Raw genomic sequence first — 23,217 nt, 5'->3', positions numbered from 1 at the left:
CTGGAACACAACTTTGAATACCTAGTCTGCCATATATTTTTTCCTAAGAACCTGCCTTTCATTATTTCTATTTAATACCTGCTGTTCAATGTTTACATTCACTCTCTTTGTGATCCCAACGCATCTTCAAATGTTTCCAGTTTTTTTCTAATTGATGTGGATTCCCCAGATTTATCTCATTTCATGATGTCTTCAGAATTGTGTGTTGTGCCGCTATCACACTTCACACTCTCAGTAAGGAGCTCTCAGTTGTCTCACCTGGTTCGTGTCTTCCTGAATGTACCAGTGAGGGGAGCAGAGAGGGAGGGATGCACTGAGTTGTTAGCCTTTTTCCAGCAAAGTGTGGAGAGCTGAACCTTTTCAGGAGTAATGGGTTAAACAGAAATGGATGACTTGACCACTCTTTAGAACGTCGTATCCCCTATGGGCTGATCAACTGCTATCATGAGTGAACTTGAGAGAATTATTCTGGATTGGTCAGTTTTCAGGAGGCTGGTCATTTTGATTGTAGATGTGACTTTCACAGCTGGGTCAGACTCCATGTGAAGCCAAAAACTTCCTGTATGTTATAATTTTACTTTCTTCTTTCTTGGAAAGTTAATAACATTCTTCATTTTCTGACAGGCATAAAAACAACTTTGCTGTTTTCTAGTTGAGTTCCAGTATCTGGAAATGCTAGTAAGTCTGTAACATTTTCACACTGGAATTATGTGGAGTGATGTCCATGTGGGTATTGGGGAACCACGTATAATTGATCCAGGAGTTTAATTTGGCCCCAACCCTTAAAAAATGTTTACTCCACTGAAGGGCAGCTCCAAATAAGTTAATGAGTGATGGGCTATGGATTTTGCCATTTTGCCTGATTTTAGTGAGGTGGCCTTCTGGTTTGAAGTAGGTTGCCTCTCATTAATGACCTTCTCCAGAACTTTCAGAGCCTAGGGAAAGGGCTGGAGCATAAAAATATACTTCAAATTAGTCCCCAAAAGTCACCATGTCCAGTAGAAGGCTCACAGGCCCATGGCTGGACTTCTGGGAATGTTTGGGCAATGTAACCACAGTGATGTTTATGAAATGGAATGTCCATCTCACAGTGCTCTCAAAGGTATTCTTTTTTTAAAATTTTAAGTTATTGCTCCTCTTTATTGTAAACGATGTCCTATAAAGAAGATATATGTCTACAATTGAGCTTTGAAGGAGGACCATGGAGCCAATTCCTTTTAAAGGGAATGAAGTCAAGCAGTAAATTTGCTGGTCACTCTTTTCATATGGACTGCATCTCAGCCAGCAGTTGGTCTTTGATGTTGTAACAATGGCACTGGGACCTGAGGCAGAGGAGCACCCCCGTAATACTGAAACTAGCCTGCATTCATTCCAATTTGGAGAACAATCTGCGGGATAGCACACACATCAGGGAGCCCAGAGAGTGAATTCCAGGGCTGTGGGTCATCTTTCCCAGTGAAAACCAGCCATCTCTTCTACACCATGTACCCTGCCTGCTGCGTTCTTTACTCTTTTATTAAAATTGAAGTATGATATTCCTACAGAAATATACACATATGTAACTCTACAGCTCAATAAGATTTCACAAACTGAAGACACCTATGTAACCAATGCCTAGATCAAGAGGCAAAACATCACCAGTGCCCTAGCTGCCCTCCTTGGACTCCCTTTTCATCACTTCCTTGACAAAGGTAACTCTCTTCCAACAGCACAGGTTCCTTTTTCCTGGTTTGGAACTTCACCTAAACAGAATTATCCAGCACGTACTTTACTGTGCCTGGTTTCCTTCACTCAACATTACATTTGTGAAATTGTGCATGTTGCACGTAGCTGTCATTTGTTCCTTCCCACTGTGTACACTTAACTATCTTATTATCTATTCTGTTGATGGCATTGGGGTTGTTTCCAGGTTGGGACCGTTTTAAACAGTGCTGCTATGAACATTCTTTTTTAGGTCTTTGAGTGCATTAGTGAATAGATTTCTGCTGGGCACATACTCGGGTGGAATTGCTGGGTCAGGGGCATGTTGATATGTCGGCTGTGTCCCCATTCAAATCTCAATTGAATTGTATCTCCCAGAATTCTCATGTGTTGTGGGAGGGACCTCATGTGTGCTGCAGGGGCAGGGTCCTCATGGAGAACCTTTTCTAGGGCAGTGCAGAAGGGAAATGTGGGGTCGGAGCCCCCACACGGAGTCCCTACTTGGGCACTGCCTAGTGGAGCTGTGAGAAGAGAGCCACTGTCCTCCAGAACCCAGAATGGTAGATCTACCGACAGCTTGCACCATGTGCCTGGAAAAGTCGCAGACACTCAACACCAGTCCCTGAAAGCAGCTGGAGGGAGGCTGACCCTGCAAAGCCACAGGGGCAGAGCTGCCTAAGACCATGGGAACCCACCTCTTGCATAAGCGTGACCTGGATGTGAGACATGGAGTCAAAGGGGACCATTTTGGAGCTTTAAAATTTAACTGCCCTGCTGGATTTCAGACTTGGCCTGGGCCCTGTAATCCCTTTGTTTTGGCCAATTTCTCCCATTTGGAATGACTGTATTTACCCAATACCTGTACCCCCATCATATCTAGGAAATAACTAGCTTGCTTTTGATTTTACAGGCTCATAGGCAGAAGGGACTTGCCTTGTCTCAGATGAGACTTTGGACTGTGGACTTTTGGATTAATTCTGAAATAAATTAAGACTTTGGGGGACTGTTGGGAAGGCATGATTGATTTTGAAATGTGAGGACATGAAATTTGGAGGGGTCAGGGGTGGAATGATACCGTTTGGCTTTGTCCCCACTCAAATCTCAACTGAATTGTTTCTCCCAGAATTCCCATGTTTTGTGGGAGGGACCCAGGGGGAAGCAATTGAATCATGGGGGCCAGTCTTTCCCGTGCTAACTCAATGAATATCCCAGCGTTAGTTTGAAAGGTGAGAAGTTTGTTAACATAATTGTCTTCTACTGTATCACTCCCAAGAATTTTAACTCTGAGCAGGTCCTTGTTAGAAGTATGGCCGAGACGGGCACGGTGGCTCACGCCTGTAATCCCAGCACTTTGGGAGCCCGAGGCAGGTGGATCACAAGATTAAGAGATCAAGACCATCCTGGCCAACATGGTGAAACCCTGTCTCTACTAAAAATACAAAAATTAGCCGTGCATGGTGGTGGGTGCCTGTAATCCCAGCTACTCAGGAAGCTGTGGCAGTAGACTTGCTTGAATCCGGGAGGTGGAGGTTGCAGTGAGTCAAGATTGTGCCGCAGCACTCCAGCCTCGGTGACACAATGGGACTCCATCTCAAAAAAAAAAAAAAAAAAAAAAAAAAAAAGAAGTACAATATACAATGCACAGAGCCTGTGGAACTCCTGTCCGCAGGCATGTTCCGTTTCTCTTGTTGCATCTGGGGAAGGAAGGTAGGAAACAGTGCCCTTTCATCAGGGAAAGTGGTCACAGGCTCAAATTGTCCAAGCCCCATGAGTGATGAATAAGATATTTGCAGGCACAGTTCCTACTATGTAGCACACAATTTGTAAGCAGTGAAAGGGCAACCCTTCCGAAAAAAGATGGAAAGAGATGGGCGTGTGTTTCTTGACTCAGAAACAACCCTTGGTGGGGGCTGAATCATGTGCTGCCACAGCAACCCACAGAATGACATGTGGGAGCTTTCTCTAGCTCTAACTTCTCAGTGGCAGGGCCCTCTGGGACTCACCCTCCCTCTTGGCCTGACTCTGGCCCTGGAGTCAGGCTGAGCAGCTTCCCAACACAGCCCTGGTGATGTCACTATTCTTATCCCATTTTACTGAATGGGGCACAGAGATGTAGAGAAGTATAAGGATTTTGCTTAGGGGCAGAGACTTAACTGAGGAGCAGAACTGGAATCAAAACAACTCCAAAGCCCATGACCACTTTTTGGCTAGTCTGTTGGATCTTGTGACTTGTTTTGGCTGATGAAATGGTAACAGTCATGACTGAGATATAATCCCATCACCATGAGAGAAATGTGTGGCAGGTAACCTGCTGGTCACAAAAGAATGGGAGACCCATGGCGTAAACCTAGACCCAATCCATAGCTTAAAGCCATGCCCTGCCTAGATCTACTGAACCTCAGCTGACCCACGGACCCCTGAGTGTGAGAGTACATGCTTATAACTGCAGACCACTGAGATTTGTAGTAGTTGTCCTACTGCATTATTAGGCAATAGTTGGATAACACAGGACCTGTATTAAGTGCTTTCTGGGACCTGCAACTTGTAAGAAAAACATGCATTTAGACCAGTGTTTCTCAAACCATGACCTGCAGATGATTAACCTGGTGACCTTGTCAAAATACAGATTCTGTACAAAAAAATTTTGCAAACTATGCATCTGACAAAGGGCTAACATACAGAATCTAAAAGGAACTCAAACAACTCAGCAAGAAAAAACCAAATGACCTCGTTAAAAAGTGGACAAAGGACATGAACAGGCATTTTTCAAAAGAAGACATACAAGAGGACAACAAACATATGAAAAAATGCTTTACATAACTAATTATCAGATAAATAAAAAAATTAAAACCACAATGAGATACCATTTTACACAAGTCAGAATGGCTATTGTTAAAAAGTCTAAAAACAACATATGTTGGCGAGGACGTGGATAAAAGGGCACACTTATACACTGTTGATGGGAATATAAATAAGCATAACCTTTATAGAAAACAGTATGGAGATTTCTCAAAATACCAAAAATAGAACTACCATTCAATCCAGCAATCCCACTTCTGAGTATATACCCAAAGGGAGAGAAATCAATATATCAAAAAGATACCTGCACTCATCTGTTTATCACAGTACTATTCACAATAGCAAATACATGGAATTAAGTGTTCATCAGTGGAAGATTGGGTAAAGAAATATACCATGGAATACTACTCAGACATAAAAAAGAATGAAGTCATGTCTCTTGCAGCAACATGGCTGGTACCAGAGGCTATTATGCTAAGCGAAATAACTCAGAAACAGAAAGTCGAACACCACATGTTCTCCCTTATAAGTGGGGGCTAAACAATGGGCATACACGGACATACAAAGAGTAATCAGACATTGGAGACTCCAAAAGGTGGGAGGTGGAGGGGATGAGGGCTGAAAAATTACTCATTGGGTACGATGTTCACTACTCAGGTGATGAATACACTAAAAGCCCAGACTTCACTACTACGCAATATACGCACCTAAGAAACCTGCACCTGTACTCCCCAAATATATATAAATAAACATTTTTAAAATGCAGATTCTAATTCAGTAGTTCTGGGCATGGCTTAAGACTCTTATTTTACAACAAGCTTTCAGGAGATGCTAATGCTGGTGGTCTGTAGGCCACATTCCGGGCGCAAGGGCTGAGAAGCCATTCTGAGCTTCTTGTCTATCTCTGGGCCATGAACGCACCTAGTGAACATTTGGGCAATGGATGGGTTACCTTATATGTAAGAGAAGGACAATATTTTCCCTCATAATGAGAATCCTATGTGAGTCACTAACAATCTGTGCTCTCCTATGTCTCATGTGCCCAGAAGGTCAGAATTTCCTCAATTCATTTCTTGGGCCAAGAATTAGGAACATCTAATGGGATCTCCTTTTTTTTTTTTTTTTGAGATCAAGTTTCACTCTTGTTGCCCAGGCAGGAATGCAATGGCACAATCGTGGCTCACTGCAACCTCCAACTCCCTGGTTGAAGCAATTCTCCTGCCTCAGCCTCCTGAGTAGCTGGGATTACAGGCATGCACCACCACGCCCAGCTAATTTTGTATTTTCAGTAGAGACAGGGTTTCTCCATGTTGGTCAGGCTGGTCTCAAACTCCTAACCTCAGGTGATCTGCCTGCCTTGGCTTCCCAAAGTGCTGGGATTACAGGCATGAGCTACCGCGCCCAGCGGGAATCTCCATTTTTATTTTTGCTCTTTCTACTCCCTGAAATTTGAAGATTCCCAGCAATAAACCTGGCTTCCAATTCATTTTGAGCTCAAAATCCATGTTTCTATGTTTCTATGTCACAATGTAATTGAGGCCCCAGGCAGAAGATACAAAATCCATTTCTGGTTTTTAAATTTCCACTCATGGGGACTAGGAATGGGGCAAGAGAATCAAGGAATATTGGACAGCAGGATATGGGAGAAGCAGAGTTTTCTTCTGGACACTTTTCTAGCCTGTTTTTTTTTTTTTTTTTTTTTTTTTTTTGGTTCAGCATCTAATTTTCTTTTCACAACCCCCACCATGATGGTCACTATAATCGATGTCACCACCATCACTTGGAGAATTGAGACCCATGAGACTACTTTGGGCATTCTGAAAAGAAAGGAGAATTCTTTCTAAGGAGACAGGGTCTTCTCTCCTTCTTTCAGTATTTCATAATATCCTGTAGTTCACACATTTATATTTTAACTATAGAAAAATAGCATCCTGGGATTCAACCTTCAAATTCCGTGAAGTTTTCCAAGGAAGTACCTTGATTGTTGTAGATCCTAAACACTTTATGTGAGTGCACCAAAAAGAGTTCCAGAATTTCTTAATAAGCTACACATACAACTGCTATATGATCCAACCATTCTGTTCCAAAGTATTCACCCAAGAGAAATGAAAGCAAATGTTCACACAAATGCTTATACCCGAATGTTCACAGCATGTTTAATAGTTGCCAAATAGGAAATAACCTAAATGAGTCAATGGGTAAGCATATTGTGGTATAGCCACACAATAGAATATTAATTGGTAATAAAAACGAACAAGTTCTCTATGCACAAAACAACGTGAATGAATCTCAAAATTATTATGGTGAGCAAAGAAGCCATATCATGCAATGCTATGCATTCTGTATTCCACATATATAAAAGTCTAGGAAATCCAACACTAATCTGCAGTGAGAGATGGCAGATCAGTGGTTGCCCGGAGACTGCTGAAGCTCACAGAGGAGCACAAGGAAACTTTTCAGATGGTAGATTTATTCATCATCTTGACTATGGTGATGGTTTTACAGGTGTCAATATTGTCACATTTTTCATTTAAATATGTACAGTTTATTAGTTGTTAATTGCACTTTGACAAAGCTGTATTTTAAAAAAATAATAATAAAATGACTGCCACTCTTCTCCTCCTGTCCTCACTGCTATCTCCCAGGGTTACCTGTGAGGCAAGGCATGTCGACTATTTGTTTCTTTGTCCTTGGTGAAAATATTCTATCCGGACGCTTGTGGGAGGAAGTTAACACTGGGGTGGGCTATGACCATTTCCAGCTTCTCTGCATTCTTCATATAGATTTCAGACATATTTTGTTATTTTTGAAAATAGATAAGTGGTGTCCAGAAGACATCAATGGCCCATTGCATTCAAAGTCTACCTGACCTTTTCCAGGTCACTGCTCTTGAATATCTGGTGACTGTGGTACTCAAAACTGCAAATTGGGCAGCTCAGAGACCCAAACTTGAAGACAGAACTCTTCTATTCCATGAACCACACAGTACTATCTCTTCCATGGAGAATGCGGGTGTTGCTGTCTAATGGATGTGTGTCAGCCATGGAGAGTGCTCTGTGCAAGATGATTGGGTTTACTGAAATGTGCATGAGTCAGGCCAACAGGAAGAAGGGGTAGTTAACCTACTGTTTTTACTTCTACTCGGTTTACAAAGATAACTTTCCAGGGACACATGCTGGTCTGTGCTTAGGGAGTTGATGCTAAGCTATTTGTGTCAAGGCACCTTGGCCTCTGCTTATTTCAGGCATTACAGGACAATCCCACATGCCTCTGAGGCCTCCCCATTGTCACTCATCCTCCCACCTAACATAGTAAAGGACCATGGGATCAGCATCTCAGGAGAAAAAGGACCCACTAGATCTCTAAACACCAAGAATTTGTAGGCTTTGCCTGGGCGTGACTTTTGCAGCCCATCTCTGCAATTTTGGAATTTCCCTCTTCCTGACTGCTCCGGGAGTGCATGGGATAGCTGGTTCTTTTGCTGCCTGCAGCGCATCTCTCTGAGGCTAACAGACTTCCTTGCTGTTAATGACAACAACAAGCAGGTGCCTCATGGAAACTCTGCTCTGTTACCTTTTTGGAGACTTCCTATATTGTTACTACCTAGAGGAGTATCCATTATCATCATGACTACCATTTGGGTGTGGTTCATTTAGTGTGGGTTTTCCCAGAAGCAGACCCTGAGACAAAGAACAAGTAATTTATTTGAGAGATGACCCCAGAAATCTCTGATAGGGGAAGAGGAAGGCAGGCAGGGAAGAGAAAGAGCCAGAAGGGTACATTATCAAGACAGGGACCACAGTGGGCAGTGAGTGTTTAGTCCCAAGAGAAACACTGGGCATAAGAAGCATATTGGTTTTGTCAGCACTGGACGTGATCTAAACTCTTGACTAATAAGCCACAGAAGGAAATAAATTAAGTTTTATGTATTTATGTTCACAGTTTCTTATAATTCTTATAAAAAGGAATTGTATAAGGTTTAAATAACATGCAAAGTGAAGTTTTTTTGTTCTTTTCTTTTTTCTTTTCTACAACACATTCCCTTGCTGTTTGTTTGAACCCACTACATATAATCTGGGCACTAAACCGACACCCCCATCCCATCTCTAAATGATCTCCTGTCTTTGGGGGATGAGTAGAGACAGAGGGACACTCTTAGCTATCATTGGGGAAAGGGGCTTCATTGTCATCCTTTTCTTTACAAATCATAACATTTATAAAGGGTAAAATTTGTAAACCCTAAGCCAAGGGTTGCAAAAGACAGATGCTCTCAGAAGATGAAACATAATAGAACCACAGAAAGCACTAAAATGTTTTACAATAAGACTAGTGAAGACAAGTTAAAGAAACTGAGATAATGGAATTTGGAAATGACAAAGGAGCTATTACATAATAATCTTCAAGTTCTGCAGGAGAAGTTTCTTGAAAAGAATGCAGCCACCTGTTCATGAACACTGGGAAGAAAAAAAAGTGAACAAAGTGAACAAGAAATTAACATGTAGCATAAAGGATTTAATGGGCATATCAGAAGAAAAATGTTCTGATATTAAGAGCTGTTAAAAACCCTTGTATGACATATGGAAATGTTATTGAGATTATTTGCTTTGTAAGTTTAAAACCAAAACAGATTCTTCTTGACCAAATGCATAGACATCTGAGGATGCCTCCAAACCTCAAAGATTAATGCCTTTTAAACTATGGGTAGAAGTGAATAAATGAAGGAGCAGCACAAATGATAGAACTTTATTTTGGTTTATATAAAGGAAAATAAAATTAAGAAATAGAATTATAGTGTTTCAGCTCAAGGTGGCTGACCAAGGTGGCATTTACCTCTTTTCTATTTATTAATTCTATGGAGGAGGTAGAAGAAATATGAGTCAATCTACAACAGAATTGGAAAGCTGAAAGAAGGGCCAACTACAGAAGAGAGAGAGGGATTTCTGGTAGATATGAAACAAGTGGCAACCGATTGAAAGTGAAGCACTACAGAGCTGACAAAAGGAAAGTGAGATCTCTAAAAAGTCAGTTTCCCTAGAAGAATTGCCACAATAATATCAAGAACAGAGACTAAGTCAGCCTTACTACTAGAAATTTACTCACAAGAAATGAAAACATAGGTCCACAGAAAGGCTTGTGTAAAAATACTAACATGGTCTTACTCATAATATGCAAAGCAATGGAAACAAACCAAACGTCCATTGATGGGAATATACAAATTGTGATAGAGTTACACAGTGGACTATCATTTAGCAATAAAAGAGAGAAATCTACTGATATACACAAAATAAATGAATCTCAAAAACTATGTTTAATGAAAGAAGCCAGGCACACAGAAAAACGCAAACAGTACATTTCCATTTATGTGAAAGTCTGGAACAGGCGAAACTAATCTATGGTAATGGAAGCCAGAATGGTTGCCTCTGGAAGGAGTAAATTGCCTACAATTGTGCACCGGAAGACTTTCTGGGTGATGGGGAATGTTCTATATCCTAATTTTGGTGATAACTATATAGGCATATACAACTGTAAAAATGAAACTGAACCTTTAAGATTCATCCATTTTATCATATGTAAATTATATATAGTTTAAAAAAAAACTTTAAAAAATGCAGAGAGAGAGAAGAGAAGAAAGATAAGGAAGAAGGAAAGGAAGATAAAAAAGGAAGAAAAAGGAAAGAAAGGGAAGGAAAAAGAAGGGGAGAAAAGAGGCTATAAAAGTTAGGAGAAAAGGCTGAGGGCAGGAAGTGGTAGAGCCATTTCATTCAGTCCTGGGTTTCAGAGTGGCTGAGTTTGACATTTGCATCTGATATTTACTATGAGCGTTCAGTTATGAAATATTCCTAAACAAGACACTGGGGTTGAAATAGCCAGAAGAATGCCTCAAGACATAAGACACAATTAAAAAGCAGAAATAAAAGTATGAGAAGAAAAATTAAGAGACATTAAAGATGGATCTTGAAATCTCAATCTCAATGTTAGTTTCAATCTCTAACAGGAGTTCCAGAAAAAGAGTTCAGGGATATTGGAAATACCAAAGATATAACTAAAGAAATTTTTTCAAGCTGGAGACAAAGTTGGGACTTCAGAATGAAAGGGTTCACCATATGCTGAACAGGACTAACAGCTAAAGCCCTGAATCTAAACACAACCTGGTAAAAATTTCTGAACATTATGAATAAAGGAAAAACTCACAAAAGCATGAAGTTTTTAAAAAATCACCTACAAAGAAATGGTATTAGGCTTCTCATCTGAAATATGAGATAGTATAAAAAATTAAATTGTATGGCTTAAAATTCTTAGGGGAGAAATAAGATAGAAGACAGCCAACTGCCAAATTAGCATTTAATTTTGAGAATCAAATAAAGATATGTCTAAAGATATAGGTTCTCACAGAGTTTATAATTAATAAATTGTCTCTGAAAAAATTTTTGAAACTGTGTTTTAGCAAAATAAAAGATGAAAGTATGAGATTGAAGAAGCAGCAGCAGGCCAGACACAGTGGCTAACACTGTAATCCCAGCACTTTGGGAGGCCGGGGCAGGCAGATCACCTGAGATCAGATCACCTGAGATCATAAAAGAGAGAAATCTACTCGAGACCAGCCTGGCCAACATGGTGAAACCCTGTCTCTACTAAAAATACAAAAATTAGCTGGGCATAGTGGCGGGTACCTGTAATCCCAGCTACTTGAGGCTGAGGCACGAGAATCGCTTGAACCCAGGAGAGGGAGGTTGCAGTGAGCCGAGATCACACCACTGCACTCCTGGACTCCAGCCTGGGCAACAGAGCTAGACTCCATCTCAAAAGGCAGCAGCTAGATAAATCAGTAAATCTTAGAATTAAGTCTAAATAATTATTGGGAGTATAATAAAACTGGTAAGAATTGATTCCTAAAATAGACATACTAAAAGAAAAGAAAGAAAAAAGAAAGAAAGATGAAAAGAAATATTCTAGCACTAAAATTTCAGAAGATTAAAAAATTAGAGATAGTATACAGACAAGACAGAGAATCTTGCATCTAGCATGTCAGAATCTTGTTTATGTGGTGGGTTTAGGTTATAGATAATGGTTGATTCTCAGCATTAATAGAAAAGTGTTAGTTCAGTTATGTTTGTTAAAATGTTAAACATAATAGAAATAGAACAGATAACTTTCAAAACTTGATAAAAATTTAAAAAAGTAATATTTAAATACTTATCAAATGGCCAGGCGTGGTGGCTCATGCCTGTAATCCCAACTCTTTGGGAGGCTGAGGCAGGTGGATCACTTGAGTCCAGGATTTGAGACCTGCCTGGGCAACATGGTGAAACCCTGTCTGTACAAAAAATACAAAACTTAGCTGGGCATGGTGGTGAGCACCTGTAGTCACAGCTACTTGGGAGGTGGAGGTCGCAGGATCACTTGAGCCTGGGAGGTGGAGGTTACAGTGAGCTGAGATCATGCCATTGCACTCCAGCCTGGGCAACAGAGCAAGACTCCATTTAAATAAACAAATAAATAAATACTTATCAAATGATTAAATGCCAAGCTCTAATAATACATTTAGCATGCATTCAATGTTCTAATCCTTACAATAATACTGAGAAATAGTTGCTATATATCTATTTTACAGATGAGAAAATTTAGACATAGAGAGGCTAATCCTCTTGCCAAAGATGATATAAATAAATTGAAGGTGAGAGTGAGAGAGGAAAAATAAAAATAAATAAAAATGTTAGAATAGCAAATAAAATGAAAAAAATTCTAATTTATCAATAATCACAATAAATATAAATGGGTTAAATCCACTGATGCTTTGCATAAACAAGTATAATTTAGCTATAGCTTATTAATAAGAAATATATTTAAATTAAAAAGTTGGGCTAGGTGCGATGGCTCACGCCTGTAATCCCAGCACTTTGGGAGGCCGAGGCGGGCAGATCACGAGGTCAGGAGATTGAGACCATCTTAGCTAACACGGTGAAATCCAGTATCTACTAAAAATACAGAAAATTAGCCAGGAGTGGTGGCATGCACCTGTAGTCCCAGCTACTCGGGAGGCTGAGGCAGGAGAATGGCGTGAACCTGGGAGGCAGAGCTTGCAGTGAGCCAAGATTGTGCCACTGCACTCCAGCCTGGGTGACAGAGTGAGATTCCATCTCAAAATAAATAAATAAATTTGAAAAAAATAAAAGTCAAAAAAAGTTTGAAAATAAAGGTTGTAAAAGACACCCAAACAAATTCTAAAAGGAAGAAAGAGCAGAAATTGTTATATTAATATGACACAAAAAAGTATTCAAGACTAAAGGCAATAAAAGAGATAAAGAATTCCACCTTGATAAAAATACAGTCACCAAAAAGGACACTTTATGTCCTTGCACTACGGGTTCTAAAAATGTAAATCAAAAATTAGGAGAACAAAGATAAAAAGATGCCTACAATTCCTCCCTGTTCACATGCTCTTCTTTAATGTGACTTTGCTGCTCCTCCCATCAAGACGTGGAATCTATTTCCTGTCCACTAGAATCTAAGTAACCACATGATTTGTTTGGCTAATAGAATACAGCTGAAATGATGTGCAAACTCATCCAGACGTCTTGCAATTTCTGCTTTTATTCTGTTGCTGCTCTGAGTCCACCATGTAAAGATATATGAGCTAGACTCCTTAAGGATGAGAGATTATATGGAGAGCAAACCTAGGTGACAGCAAGCACCAACTATCAGACAAATGAGTGAAGTATTTTTGAACCACCTAGCCCACATGAAGCCAACAGATGACTACAGCTACATGAGTAATATCAGGTGAAATCACCAGAAGAACCACTCAGCTGAGCCCAAGCAAGGTGCTGTTATACAAATTCATGAGGAAATAAAATGGTGGTTGTGTTAAGTCACTAAATTTTAGGGTGGGTTATTCTGCAGCAATAGCTAGGTGAGACAATTGTTCATCATTTAAAGAAAAAAATCCAGTAAAAGTAATCAGCCCAACTGGAAAATGAGCAGGTAAGTCACAAAATAAGAAACACAAATGGCTGTTGACTTTCTTGTATTAAGTACAGATAAATTATGCTTTTGCTTCTACTGCTGTAAGTAGCTTGGATGAACTCCTAAATCCAAAGCAGTGAATACAAGAAGCTAAGCTGTTTTATTGAAGGCAATAGAGGGATAACAGATGGGAAGTGCTCATAAAGATGATAGTTAGGAAATAGAGAACAGAGACATTTTACTACATTCCAGAGTTTGGTTTGCTTTAATGTTACTGTAAAAATAATCAAATTGGTGTTTTATAATACTTGCTTAAATCTCACTGCCTTAACGAGTTCTGGCTTACTACTAAAAATATATAGAAATTCATGATTCTAAAACTGACTGAGATTTAGTGGAAAGGCAATCATTTGAATTTCAGACAAAGGAGATACCTTTATTAGTGCTATTATTGCCTATGGATTCTACATTTTGTCTTCCAGACTACTTTTATTATATATCTATATCTATATCCATGTCTATGTTTTCTCATTAACATTAATTAAATATATATGAAAGAACTAATCTGAGTATCTGATTAATATGAGACATACTTATTCTAATGAAAGAAGATTCAAAAGCAAAAAAAAAGTTGATGTTTCCATGCATTTTAATGCAGCTATTGCACACAGTTGTCTAATTTCTTACTAGATAATGTAAAAATACTGAAAACAGTTCAAAGACTTAACATTTTTATGTTCATCAGCCAGTTAACCAATATGGATAGTGTACTCAAAACACTTTACTGCCACCTCGTAACATTGTACCTATCAATGTTTTGAGCACACTCGCGCATACTAGGGGAGACAGTCATACAAAGAGTCAAAAATGTAACCCCTAGTATGCTGAAACTACAAAAAACACTTAGATAATATTTATACATGTATGTGTATGTATGTATATATAATGTGTGTATATATATACATATATGTCATAGTTAACACAGTAAGAATGTCAAGATACATTTGAAAATGTAAATTGTTAAAAGTGTTTCTCTCTCGAGTGTATGACTTTATCCAGAACTTGCAATAGAAGTATGCTTCAAATAGCTCCCCACTATAAAATAACAAAAATAAATTAAGAAGCTTCTAGCTGTGCAACCTTGGGCAAATTACCTAACCTCAGTTTCTCCATCTGAAACAGGAATAATGATAGTACTCAATTCATGGGATTTTTGTGAGGATTAAGAAAGCTAATATGTCTAAAGCGCTAAGAACAGTGCCTGCCACATAAAAGGCACTTAATAAATCTTAGCTATTATTGTTGCTTTTCTTACTACTTTATTGGGTGTCCTTGATATGTCCTTAAATAAGAATGTGTCTCTTTTTAAATGAATCCAAACATACTACAATTCGGGTAAATAAGCCCACCATTGCATATTTCTAAGACAACCTTATATTTTAGAAGGTTGTGCACAGAGACAAAAACAATAAAAATGATGTATATGGATTGATTAATTTTCTGATTATGAAGAAGGATTTTAGTAGCTCAGGACAGCATAGAACCAACAAATTTAGATGATGTTTAAGACTTGGGTTTAAAATGTCTGGTAAAAAGAAAGAATACAGTGTCCACAGTTTTGTCTTCAAATACACCTGCTACTGGCAAATTCACTTTCTGGGGCCTGAAAATGATGGACTAATAAATGTCTTTTGCAGACCTCCTCATTTGGCAGAACATTCTTCATTTGACTTATAAAACCTTTGCAGAGTCAGAGGGCCAAAGAAATAACTTTGGTCAGGAAGAGTATAAAACTTTTATAATAACAAATTACAAAACAGCAAAATTATGAACTGAACTGCTAAACTCATCATTCTGCTTGGAAAAGTGTGTGCATTGAGTGGACAGTATCACCGAACACTATTACAAGATAAGCTGAAGCTGGTGGATTAGCAGCTACTTGGGACTCAGATATTTCTAGGAGCATAACTCTTTCTAAATCCCCCATTTGTTCTGTCCTCTTGGGGCAGTTCTTCAGCCAAAGCCCCTTTTGAGAATTCAGTCCACTTCCCTTTTAGAACTGCCACTTCCACCAGCTGCTTCTCTCATTACCTTACTGTTCAAGCGGAAAAGGCCAACCCCGGGTTATTCTAATGATAGCAAACACCTCATCCTGCCAAATTTACTTTTCCACAGAACATCATTTCTATGGCTTTTCATGAGTCCATGAGGAAAAAAGCATCATGTATAAAATATAACTTCCAGAAATCTTGAAGATATTAAGAATTATCCCTACAGTGTTAGATTGGTGGGTGCCCCAGTCTATAGGACAGTGGCATCTTCAACTTCCCCATAGAAATTCCCTCAGTCTGTCACTGTACCTAGCTATCCACGGGAGAAGATGAGAGATCCCACAAAGTTAGGACATTTTTAGAAATATCTCAAAGTTAAAACAACTTTAAGCTTTGGGGTGTGTACTTTTCTACTGTTGGTTTTGTTCTTGCATGTAATAATCACCTTGCTTTAGTCTATCCTGGTAGAGACAAAATTTGGTGTAGTTAATCGAGAGTTTGGAATGTCTGAACTTTGACAAGTTTTTTAACCTTGCTATACCTCAGTTTTTGCATCTGTAAAGGGGCTATATTAACAGTACCATGTCTCATAAGATTATGGTTAAATTAAGTGAGTTAGATTCTGTAAAGCACTTAAAACGGTGGCACATAGTAAACACAATGGAAGTGTTTTATGAGTTTTCTCTTACGCTAAAGTTTCGCTACAAATTGTATAAAGATGTAAAAAGTGAATTATCAAAGACAATGACTATAAAGTCCTTTGGGAACAATGAACAATGCTTATTTCGTTTTATTTATTTGTTTGTTTGTTTTTTTTGAGACAGAGTCTCGCTCTGTCACCTAGGCTGGAGTGCAGTGGCGTGATCTCAGCTCACTGCAACCTCCCAAGTTTAAGCAATTCGCTTGCCTTAGCCTCCCAAATAACTGGGACTACAGGCTGCGCCACCACGCCCGGCTAATTTTTGTATTTTTAGTAGAGATGGGGTTTCACCATGTTGGCCAGGATAGTCTCCAACTCCTGGCCTCAGGTGATCCACCCGCCTCTGCCTGCCAAAGTGCTGGGATCACAGGCGTGAACCACTGCGCCTGGTTTGAGCTGATTTTAGGAGCCAAAGAATCCCCTCTGCCTCCTGGGAAAATCCCTGTTTACTTTTGCCTATGCTCCAAGTTTACAGTTGTCCCACCCCTAGACTCAAGGAAAGGTGCTAAGGTAGCGGCAGGAAATGCCTAGCTGGGCAATTCTATTCAGAAGTCAGAACTCACATTGTGTCTGACCGTCCACTATGCCCTCCCCTTGCCCTAAAGTTGAAATGGATAAACAGAATCCCATTGCTAAAGCGACCTTCAAAGGGGAAGATCCTTGGGAGAAAGACTTTGCTACGAGTTTAAAAGCCCCAGGTAACACTGGCCCAAATCACTACCAGTGCCTTCACTGCACCTTCCCCACGACCAAGGGGGCAACCGGGGGACCTCAGGCGAGGCCTCTGGAGGAACACTGGAAGCAAGGGAACCCTGAGGGTGAGGAGGGGGTGCCTGGCTATTCTCCTTGGGAAATTATGTCCTGACCTTTGGCATTGCTTCCTGAAGGGGTAGACTCCCGGAGTTCTTTCTCCCAAAGACTTCAGGGATATCATCCTGTGAAGTCTCCTTGCGTCCCTCCAGCCTCGAGTAACATTACTCAGCCTCCGAAGGGCAACGAAAGACTGGTAGCACCCCCAAGCAAGCATATCTCCACACTTCCTCTGCTCATCCCAAACCTCGCTCCCTCCCACCTCCTCACCAACTCTGCACCTGACCCGTGACCGACAGAACTGAAGGAGCGCAGCTGGCAGAGTTGGAAGCCGGGTGCAGCCTCCAGGCACGTGCCCCCGCTCCGCCTCTGCCTAAGTCAAGTGGCCCGGGCAAAACTACTACCAAAACAGTTGCTCTTAGGTGGGGCGGGGGACCCGCCTCCTTGCATCCACCAGGCACTAGCTCAGCACCCCCGCCCCACAAACCATCCCCGCAGCCGCGCACGCCCCTCTCCCGCGGCGCACTCACCTGCAGTTGGGCTCGGCTGGCGTTGCCCGCGGCCGCGTCGGGCCCGTCGGCGGCTCCCGAGCCGCGCAGCACGGTGATGTGCAGCGTGAGCAGCAGCAGCCCCAGCAGCAGCAGCAGCTCGGCCGCCAGGCGCACCATCCTCTTGAGACGCGCGGCTTTAGGACCCGGCGCGGCGGCCGGCGGCGGCGCCGGGGGAGGAGGAGTAGGAGCCCGGGAGCCCGGCAGCACGACTCCCGCCTCGGCTCCCGCCAGGACTCCGCTTCCCGGGCCTGCGGGGCTGGCGCAGGGCGCGGCGGGGCGTGCGGGGCCGGGGGAGCAGGAGCCGCCGCCGCCGCCGCCGCCGCACCACGGCGGAGCCACCGCGAGGCCGGGGGTGTCCAAGCCGGTTGCGGAGCAAGCCCCGGCGCTGCCTGGCGGCGGCGGCGGCGAAAACTGGGTCCCGGGGCTGCCTGGGACCCGGACCGGGCCGGAGGCCACCCTGCTGGCAGGGGGCTGCGGGGTCGGCGGCGGGGCGGGCGCAGCCGAGCCCCCGAGCGCACATGGGCGCCCCAGATGTGGCCGCGGCGCCGCAGCTGGAGCGGGAGAGGCCGCCAGAGGAGCGCGGGGAGGAGGAGGAGGAGGAGAGGAGGAGGAAGAGGAGGAGGAGGAGGAGGAGGAGGGCTTCAGCTGCGGCCGGGAGTTACCTCCACGCTTGGCTTCCCCGCCCTCGCCGCTCCGAGCCACTCACCCGGCAAGCCACCTCCACTACTCTCCGCGCTCCTCGGGGCCGCCTGCCGCGCCGCCCCGCACACAGAGTCCCGGGGAGGGCCGGTTCCAGATGGGGGCCCCGGGCACACCGAGGTTGGCACGGTTTGGGGGTAGCCGGGGCGCCCTCGGCGTCTGCGTCCGCCTGCCGGGCTGTACCAAGTGCCCACTGCCGAGGTCGCTGTGGGGGGCGCGGGTAGAGCCCCTGTGCTCACTGAGGTTCGGGGCTGTGGGTGGGTGGGATGGTGCCTGGGCTGCTTTAGAAACCTTTATTGCAAAATGGAGCTGGAGTTGCAGTGATGGAAAACGGAGGGGGCGCCGGATAAGCCAGGTGTCTGCGTGCGATCCCTGCCCGAAGCAGTCGGGGGAGGAGAGGAGTGCCAAAGTATCCTTCCGAAGGGTCTTGACACTTGCTGGGCCGCCCGCTAGCCGGGCGCGGCTGTTCGCGGGTCCGCGGCGCCCCGTAGAGCCTGGGAAGGGAGGGGAGTCCAACTCGCTGGGCGTCCGTCTGGTGACCGGCGCAGGTGTTGGCCGGAAGCTGCAGGGACTCAGGGCCCGCGGCTCAGGCGCTCAGGAACTGGGAATGTATCTCGGCTCTAGCGGGCTTGCGTCTAGGGGGCTTATCCCGGGGGTGCCGCGACCAGAGGGGATTTGGGGGCTGGCGTCGCGCAGCCGTCGATCCCGGGCCACCACCTCATGGCCGCGCTGCAGCCTCGGGCTCCCGCGTGCGGCTCATGCTTTGCAGGGGGCGGTTGGCGAATGGAAGGGCTCCGGGATGGGGCTGAGGGCGCAGAGTCCTAGCGTCGGATGCTAGAGCGAACTAGGTCCGTCCGTGGCACCGCGCGCTTCCCTCCTAGATCTTGCTCGGCCTCCCGCCTTACCCAAGTGGCTCAGAGTAGCGGACTCTCCGTCCGGCCGGGCCTTTTATACTGCGCTTCCCCGCCTCCTACCCGTTCCCTCCCTTCCTCCTCCCCAGCGCCAGCCCAGCCCTTCCCTCCCTGCGAGCCAGGACCTAGTCCATGCCTTCGCACACATCCGCTTCGCACATTTCCAAGCCCTTCCCGCGTCCCGGACGCCAGTGCCTCCGGGATGGAGCCTCCGAATTCTCCTTTGGTGAATGAAATTAAATAAATAAGCAACACTTTCTTGACGGCACGCCTCCCTTCCCCCCTCCCCAATTTCCTACCTTCCTCCTCCGCGCCCTAGAAAGATTTAAGATTCTTAATTCAACGGCTTTCGAGTTCTCCCAAGGCATCTCAACCAAGTATTATCCATATTAAGGCAAACCCTTGCTCGGTTCCGAAGGTTCCTCCGGTCACCGCGGCACTTTGCAGAATTTAAATAGCGATGGCTAAGGTAGGGTTTGTTGCTTGGACTTATTTGTGCCCCGGAGAGGAAGGGCTTGCTGCCTCTTTAAAGATGCCTGAAGCGTCTTTAAAATTCTAACTAACTCCAGCATCTTATTAATAAATTGGCAGCTGTTCATAGAGTCTGCTATATCTTTTCCTTTTCAGTTTTTTGGTTTTTTTTGGGTGGGGGGAGGTGCGAGGGAAGAGGGGAGATGTTTGGAGGGGTACTTGCTTTGGATTTGTAGGCAGCCGGGCCTGTCAGACATCTTATTTCTATCTCTAGGCTCTAAAATGCCAATAATTGTCACTGGAGTGCGGGTCGGGGGGAGTGAGGGGGGGGGGGGGAACGTGAAACAATAACCGTCCAGGGTAGTTCAGATGGGAGATCAAAGAGGGGATCCCAGCAGCCTTTAAATCCTGGAAGGATCCTCCTGTGTGTTTTCTAATTAGGATCACTTAAAAGGGAAAGGGCTGGAGAATCAGCGCCGAAATAGAATATCTAAATTAAGATGGCAAACTAGAATCCCATAGCCAAAGAGTTTTAAGGATGGTTCTAACCTCCAGTTGTGCCAGATTATGATATGGGCTCGCAGGAACAAATGACTTTCCTATTGCCAGAGGCAGGCTGGTCTGAATTAGGATCCGGGGCCGCTGTGTCCTGCCCTTTCATCACACACAGTCTCCACATGTAAGCCTCAGCTGCCTCTCCTCTCATCTGAAAGTAACAGTTTTGGACCCAAGGAAAAAAATGACCTTTAAAAAACTCTGGAAAGAAACCTTTGCAATGAATGTAAATTCTTGTGAAATTGTAAATGGAGATTTGGAGATCAAAGTCTTTGTAAAATGTTGTAAAAATTGTAAATTGAATTTTGGGGACAGATGTCTTTATAAAATGTTGAACAAATGTATGAATGAATCCTATTAAAATCCCTTCACGCTGAGAGATCCCCATTCCAGGTGAGTTTATGTTCCAGTAAGCACACATAACGAGTATTGATAAACACCGGGGCTCTATGATTCCACTTGCCAAACCAGGCTTGCCAGCAGGGCTCTGTTTTTGAGTTAGGGAACACGGGCTTACAATTTTTGTGGAAAAATAATTAAAAATTTAATAGACTAAACCAATTAAGTTTCAAGCACATTTATGAAATTGTATCAATAGCTGATAAAAATTTTTAAAATCCTACCTCCTTCAGCAGAGTGTCCAGAGCACCCTATCCATATGTTTATTATTGATTTTATGACACTTGGGGCACTTGTGTCTGCATGTCTGTCTGCCCACTAGACCTTGATTGGGATCACCTTTGTGGTAGAACATTTCAGAGCATCCTCCAACTCCCCACCTCCATCACCTCCATCCCAGTATTGAGTTTCTTTCTGGGTTCATGGCTATGAGACATTTTCTAGGTGTACTTGGGTCTAGGTTTGGACTGTGAAGAGCTTTTTTCCTTCCCGGTCTGACCATAAAACATCCTGAGTGATTATCTGCACACACTCTCTCTTTCCTTTTTTTTTTTTTCTTTTTCATTTTTTTTTTTTTTTTTTTTTTTTTTTTTTTTTTTGACAGAGTCATTCTGTCGCCCAGGCTGGAGTATAGTGGTGCAATCTCAGCTCACTGCAGCCTTTGCTTCCCAGGTTCAAGCGATTCTCCTGCCTCAGCTCCCTGAGTAGCTGGGATTGCAGAATCCTGCCCCCATGCCTGGCTGATTTTTGTACATTTTAGTAGAGAGAGATTTTCACCCTATTGGCCAGGCTGGTCTCAAACTCCTGACCTCAAATGATCCACCCGCTTCGGCATCCCAAAGTGCTGGGATTACAGGCATGAGCCAACGTGCCCAGCCCTCTCTTTCCTTTCTACATGGCAAAGGACTCTGAGGTGAAAGGAACTCAAATTGAGTTACTGCTCAAAAGAGAACAATTGGACCAGGAATATCTGCATTGAACCTTGCACAAGTGAGAGAAAACTTTATTCACAGACATTGTGATGTGGGGATGTGTGCGCAGCAGCTGGTAGAATAGTACCCATCCCGACAAGTATAATCTTTGAGACAATGCCTTGCACAGAGTAATTGCTCAATCAGTGTTTTAAAAATGCATGTAACAAATCTGGTATTTGTTTATGCCCCAGTTAATAGATTACCTTTCATTAGAGTGCTTGTATTCTAGGTGTCTGACATTAATTTTTATAGCTATTCTGCCTCTTGATTGTACTATTCTCACGTAGAATTTGTCTTTCATTATTAGTCCGATTTATCTTACAGGCAGGCTTATTTGACTGGAATATTTTGAGGAAGGAAGAGAAATGAATAAGCCAGAACACCTGTAGTTAATATCATTGCAGAGAACCTTGTGGCCTATTATGACCAGGATTTTATTGTTTTTTTATTTTATTTTGCTAAAGATTGGTGCAACATAGCAAATAGTAGTTTCAATGTAATCCTTAATTTTTTTTTTAGTATGGAAAGTTTTAAATATATACGAAAGGAAAGAGAATAATATAATAAATCCTTTCATACTCATAAGCTGGCTTCAACAAAACTTATGGCCAATCTTGTCTTACCTGTATTCTCAATATTTTCATACATTTCCTCCCTTTCAGATTATTTTAAGCAAATTCATGATATGTAATTTCATATGTACATATTTCAAAATGCATCTCAAAAAGGTAAGGGCTCAATTAAGCAATGTTTTTTAAACACAGGCATATTGAATCTGAGCTTTAAAACAGATTTGAGAAGTCACAGCCAGAGACTTTTTCTGGGTGTAAGAACGATCAGAATTTAGGGATTGTGGTGGAGGCTGCTCTGTGTTCACAAAAACCTGTTTCCTCTTCCTCCCGGGCATTCTAGTACACTTCATTTCTCGGTACCCTATGCATGTGACTGAATTCTGGCCAATGGAATATGGGTGGATTAATGTGTGTCCCTTCCAGATCTAGCCCAGAAAAACTTCCTGTGCATGATCTTTTCTTTTTTACCCTGGGCTGGATGTTTTTGCCCAGGGTGACCCTAGAGCAATGATCAGTCTGGGTCTCTGGAACAGAGTCCCTACCTGACCCCTACATCTGCCCAAGAACACCCTGGCTGGGCTGTTGTGTAATTGAGAAATAAACTTTTTTAAAAAAAAATGTGTGAAGCCATTAAACTTTTGTGGTTTGTTCCAGGAACTTTCATTACCCTAACTAGGGGGCAATGTTCTGAGGCTGGAGGGATGGCAAACTTTTTCCTTAGAGGGCGAGATGGCAAATTTTTTTTGTCTTTGTGGGCTACAAGGTCCCTTTTGCAATTACTCAACTCTGGTGTTGCAGTGGGAAAGCAGTCACAGAAAATACGTGAAGGAATGGGTACAGCTGTGTTTTAATAAAATTTCGTGTGTACAGCTAGGCAGCTGGACCACATGACTTAGTTTGTCAACCGCTGTCCTAAGGGACTGGCACAACCTCACCACCTTGTTTGTTTTAGAGGCTATATATGAAGGAATTAGTCAGATGGACTTCACTTACTATTTTATCTCCCTAGTCTCAGTTCCCTCATCTGCCTCATCTGTAAATTGGGGCTGAGAATGTGTAC

General features: G+C 43.0%; 1 protein-coding gene across 2 annotated transcripts in view; it reads right to left on the bottom strand.

Annotated features, from left to right (window-relative positions):
• ISM1 (isthmin 1) overlaps window positions 1–18,277 on the bottom strand; it is a 77,954-nt gene extending 59,677 nt beyond the window's left edge. The window contains exon 1 of one of the 2 annotated variants that reach the window (XM_050745313.1): window positions 17,556–18,277. In XM_050745313.1, the coding sequence (XP_050601270.1) occupies window positions 17,556–17,693 (138 nt within the window). In that variant the 5' untranslated portion in view covers window positions 17,694–18,277. Of the gene's footprint in view, window positions 1–78; window positions 1,120–17,555 lie in introns of those variants that run through there. The other variant, XM_050745315.1, reaches the window with a different exon arrangement.
• Between the last annotated feature and the right edge of the window lie 4,940 nt (window positions 18,278–23,217).

Source organism: Macaca thibetana, chromosome 10 (genome assembly GCF_024542745.1).
Source record: "Macaca thibetana thibetana isolate TM-01 chromosome 10, ASM2454274v1, whole genome shotgun sequence".
NCBI lineage: Eukaryota > Metazoa > Chordata > Mammalia > Primates > Cercopithecidae > Macaca > Macaca thibetana.
This window is presented reverse-complemented; position numbering and strand designations above follow the sequence as displayed.